The sequence below is a fragment of the Lipotes vexillifer genome, unplaced genomic scaffold (assembly GCF_000442215.2).
Source record: "Lipotes vexillifer unplaced genomic scaffold, Lipotes_vexillifer_v1.1 scaffold1201, whole genome shotgun sequence".
In the NCBI taxonomy this organism is placed as follows: domain Eukaryota; kingdom Metazoa; phylum Chordata; class Mammalia; order Artiodactyla; family Lipotidae; genus Lipotes; species Lipotes vexillifer.
Genome location: NW_006783542.1, coordinates 2,461,177 through 2,466,140, shown reverse-complemented (window position 1 = coordinate 2,466,140; position 4,964 = coordinate 2,461,177). Strand labels below are relative to the sequence as shown.

The window sequence follows — 4,964 nt, the reverse complement described above, 5'->3', positions numbered from 1 at the left end:
TGGAAAATCTTGGCTGCTTTGGGGAACTGAGAAGTAGCTTTTGGAGGGGTACAAAAAGTTTATGGAATATGCTGTTAAAAGCAGTGTTTTAAATTTCTAGTTTAAAATTAATAGTGCATATATATATATTTTACTTGGAAAATGTATCTTTAAAAGATGACCACAGCCAAGAACTAATTTCTTTTGCTGTTTTATTTAACAGTTAGTTGCAGAGGAAGGTGGATTTGCAGTTGTTTGCAAGGATAGAAAATGGACCAAAATTGCCACCAAGATGGGGTTTGCTCCTGGCAAAGCTGTGGGCTCCCATATCAGAGGGCATTATGAGCGAATTCTCAACCCCTACAACTTATTCCTGTCTGGAGACAGTTTGAGGGTGAGTAGGGCTAGCCTTAACCTGTTTTATTTCACTGCTTATTGGCACATGGTCTTTGGGAGGAATGAAAAAGCCTTGATTATGTGTGGAAGACTTGCTTGGAAGACCTTTGTTTTATGGATTTTTCCTCCAATGTTTTAGTTCTGTTTTGAGAGCAACCATACTAAGAAGGTTTGGAATGAATAAGGTTACAGAGGAAATATTCTTTTGTTATCAAAAACTGAAATCTGTATTAACTTCGCTATAGATGTTCCTTTCTTACAGCAGTTTGTTATTACCTACTTGTTACGGCTTTTGCTTTTGCATTCACTTACTGTTTAAAGTGTATTCCTGGTTGTCACATGAAAATACAACATGTGAAATAACTTGCCTGCCTTCTCTCTTTTGCCAGCTGAGGTCTCCAAGGAGATTTTCATAGAATGTTGACATTGGTAGAGAGTAGGGGACTCAGTAATGCTGGACAGCTCATGGAGCCCTCTGCTAATAGTTCCTATGTAACTGTGTTTGTTTCCTTACAAAGGTGGTATTTGCCAAATTATTGAGATAAAAACTTCTGTTCTAATTTAAAGCAAAACAATATTATAAAAACTTCCCACTTATTTTAGGCCCTGATAGAAAGCAGAATGTCATAATTGTTTACACGCTTTGAGATATTCTACACTAGAGCAGTGAGCCCTATAATTTTAGAAATTGTTACTGTGCTATAGAGAGGGAGGAAGATCACAGCATAGTTTCTGAGGGTAAACCTGCTAATCAAAACTGTCTTGATACAGACATATCATCTGGAATGCTTAAATCCTATAGGTTTTCGTAGCATTGTGTTTTTCTTTTCTCTCTCCCTTGATTCCAGGTGGGCTTTCTTTTTAGCCTAGAAAATGTGACTAATACTCAGAAACTTGTTTAAAGAAATGTGCCCTGTGTGAATGTTTAGTGAACCCATGGATGAAATTGTTTAAAATATTGTATATGGAGCCTTTATGTCTCTGTTTTGTAGTCAGATCTACGTACAGTTGCCCACAATAGGTTTTCTCCTTTGAACCTTCTTATCTCGGTGCAGAAGTTAGATGAATAAAGGGAGAGAGAGAGTCTCTCTGCTTTATGGGTTTAGAAACAGCTCGTCTGTATACTTAGAGAGGCCCTAAGTTTCATAGTTGAAAAGTGGGTAAGCATTTATACAATCATAGTCTGAAAGGAACAGGTATTCAAAGATACCATATACAAACATTACATCTACAACACAGATAAATATCTGTTGAAGGGCCTACTGATGCATGTTCACTGTGGAAAGTATAAAAACAAAGGAAAGTATGATAAAAATAAATCCCTCCTAATCCTCTCATCTGCTTTTTCTTTCAAGGCTATTTTTATGCACATATACACAAATGGGAAGTGTATTCTTTACGTATACAGTATTTTTCCTGCTTAACGTGTCACTGTATATTTTTGAAGATACAGGTCTTTTTTTTTTTTTTTTAATTTATTTATTTTTGGCTGTGTTGGGTCTTCGTTGCTGCGTGCAGGCTTTCTCTAGTTGTGGCGAGCTGGGGCTACTCTTCATTGAGGTACTCAGGCTTCTCGTTGCGGTGGCTTCTCTTTTGCAGAGCACAGGCTCTAGGCATGCAGGCTTCAGTAGTGGCAGCACACGGGCTCAGTAGTTGTGGCTCGCGGGCTCTAGAGGGCAGGCTCAGTAGTTGTGACGCACGGGCTTAGTTGCTCCACAGCATGTGGGATCTTCCCAGACCAGGGCTCAAACCCGTGTCCCCTGCACTGGGGACCAGGGAAGCCTGAAGATACAGGTTTAATGACTCTGTGTCATTCCATTTTTATACCCAGAACTTGATTTGATTTCTCCTGTTGCTGAATTCGTTTTTTCTTTTTGGAATTTTTGAATTTTATTTTATTTTTTATACAGCAGGTTCTCACTAGTTATCTATTTTATACATATTAGTGTATATATGTCAATCCTAATCTCCCAATTCATCCCACCACCATCACCCCATCCAGCCACTTTCCCCCCTTGGTGTCCATACGTTTGTTCTCTACATCTGTGTCTCAATTTCTACCCTGCAAACCACTTCATCCGTACCATTTTTCTAGGTTCCACATATATGCGTTAATATACGATATTTGTTTTTCTCTTTCTGACTCACTTCACTCTGTACGACAGTCTCTAGATCCATCCACATCTCTACAAATGACCCAGTTTCACTCCTTTTTATGGCTGAGTAATACTCCATTGTATATATGTACAACATCTTCTTTATCCATTTGTCTGTCAATGGGCATTTAGTTTGCTTCCATGACCTGGCTATTGTAAATAGTGCTACAATGAACATTGGGGTGTAATGAACATTGGGGTCTTTTTGAATTATGGTTTTCTCTGGGTATATGCCCAGTAGTGGGATTGCTGGGTCGTATGGTAATTCTATTTTTAGTTCTTTAAGGAACCTCCATACTGTTCTACATAGTGGCTGTATCAATTTACTTTCCCACAGCAGTGCAAGAGGGTTCCCTTTTCTCCACACCCTCTCCAGCATTTGTTGTTTGTAGATTTTCTGATGATGCCCATTCTAACTGGTGTGAGGTGATAACCTCATTGTAATTTTGATTCGCATTTCTCTAATAATTAGTGATGTTGAGCAGTTTTTCATGTGCTTCTTGGCCATCTGTATGTCTTCTTTGGAGAAATGTCTGTTTAGGTCTTCTGCCCATTTTTGGATTGGGTTGTTTGTTTTTTTAATATTGAGCTGCATGAGCTGTTTATATATTTTGGAGATTAATCCTTTGTCCGTTGATTCGTTTGCAAATATTTTCTCCCATTCTGAGGGTTGTCTTTTGTCTTGTTTGTAGTTTCCTTTGCTGTGCAAAAGCTTTTAAGTTTATTAAGTCCCATTTGTTTATTTTTGTTTTTATTTCCATTAGTCTAGGAGGTGGATCACAAAAGATCTTGCTGTGATTTATGTCAAAGAGTGTTCCTCCTATGTTTTCCTCTATGAGTTTTATAGTGTCCGGTCTTACATTTAGGTCTCTAATCCATTTTGAGTTTATTTTTGTGTTTGGTGTTAGGGAGTGTTCTAATTTCATTCTTTTACATGTAGCTTTCCAGTTTTCCCAGCACCACTTATTGAAGAAACTGTCTTTTCTCCATTGTATATCCTTGCCTCCTTTGTCATAGATTAGTTAACCATAGGTGCATGTCTTTATCTCTGGGATTTCTATCCTATTCCATTGATCTATATTTCTGTTTTTATGCCAGTACCATATTGTCTTGATTACTGTAGCTTTGTAGTGTAGTCTGAAGTCAGGGAGTCACACTCCTCCAGCTCCGTTTTTTTCCCTCAACTCTGCTTTGGCTATTCAGGGTCTTTTGTGTCTACATACAGATTTTAAGATTTTTTCTTCTAGTTGCGTAAAAACTGCCATTGGTAATTTGATAGGTATTGCATTGAATCTGTAGGTTGCTTTGGGTAGTATAGTCATTTTCACAGTATCGTTTCTTCCAATCCAAGAACATGGTATATCTCTCCATCTGTTTGTGTCATCTTTTTTTTTTTTTTTTTTTTTTTGCAGGCCTCTCACTGTTGTGGCCTCTCCTGTTGTGGAGCACAGGCTCCGGACGCACAGGCTCAGCGGCCATGGCTCACGGGCCCAGCCGCTCCGCGGCATGTGGCATCTTCCCGCACCAGGGCACGAACCCATGTCCCCTGCATCGGCAGGCGGACTCTCAACCACTGCGCCACCAGGGAAGCCCTGTTTGTGTCATCTTTGATTTCTTTCATCAGTGTCTTACAGTTTTCTGAATACAGGTCTTTTACCTCCTTAGATAGGTTTATTCCTAGGTATTTTATTCTTTTTGTTGCAATGGTAAATGGGATTGTTTCCTTAATTTCTCTTCCTGATCTTTCGTTGTTAATGTATAGGAATGCAAGAGATTTCTGTGCATTAATTTTGTATCCTGCAACTTTACCAAATTCATTGATTAACTCTAGTAGTTTTCTGGTGGCATCTTTAGGATTCTCTATGTATAGCATCATGTCATCTGCAAACAGTGACAGCTTTACTTCTTCTTTTCCAGTTTGTATTCCTTTTATTTATTTTTCTTCTCTGATTGCCGTGGCTAGGACTTCCAAAACTATGTTGAATAATAGTGATGAGAGTGGACATCCTTGTCTTGCTTCTGATCTTAGAGGAAATGCTTTCAGTTTTTCACCATTAAGAATGATGTTTGGGCGGTGGAAAGATGGCGGAGGAGTAAGACGCGGAGATCACCTTCCTCCCCACAAATACACCAGAAATACATCTACACGTGGAACAACTCCTACAGAACACCTACTGAATGCTGGCAGAAGACCTCCGACCTCCCAAAAGGCAAGAAACTCCCCACGTATCTGGGTAGGGCAAAAGAAAAAATTAATTAAAAACAGAGACAATAGAATAGGGACAGCACCTGCACCAGTGGGAGGGAGCTGTGAAGGAGGAAAGGTCTCCACACACTAGGAAGCCCCTTCGCGCGCAGAGACTGCGGGAGGCGGAGCGGGGAGCTTCGGAGCCGCGGAGGACAGCACAGCAACAGGGGTGCGGAGGGCAAAGC

The 4,964-nt window shown here is 39.8% G+C and overlaps 1 protein-coding gene across 1 annotated transcript in view; it reads left to right on the top strand.

Annotated features, from left to right (window-relative positions):
• The first annotated feature begins 271 nt into the window (after positions 1 to 271).
• Positions 272 to 4,964, top strand: part of KDM5B (lysine demethylase 5B) — a 64,968-nt gene continuing 60,275 nt past the window's right edge. Inside the window, exon 1 of the mRNA XM_007456157.1 lies at positions 272 to 373. Coding sequence (XP_007456219.1) covers positions 272 to 373 — 102 coding nt within the window. The remainder of the gene's footprint in view (positions 374 to 4,964) is intronic.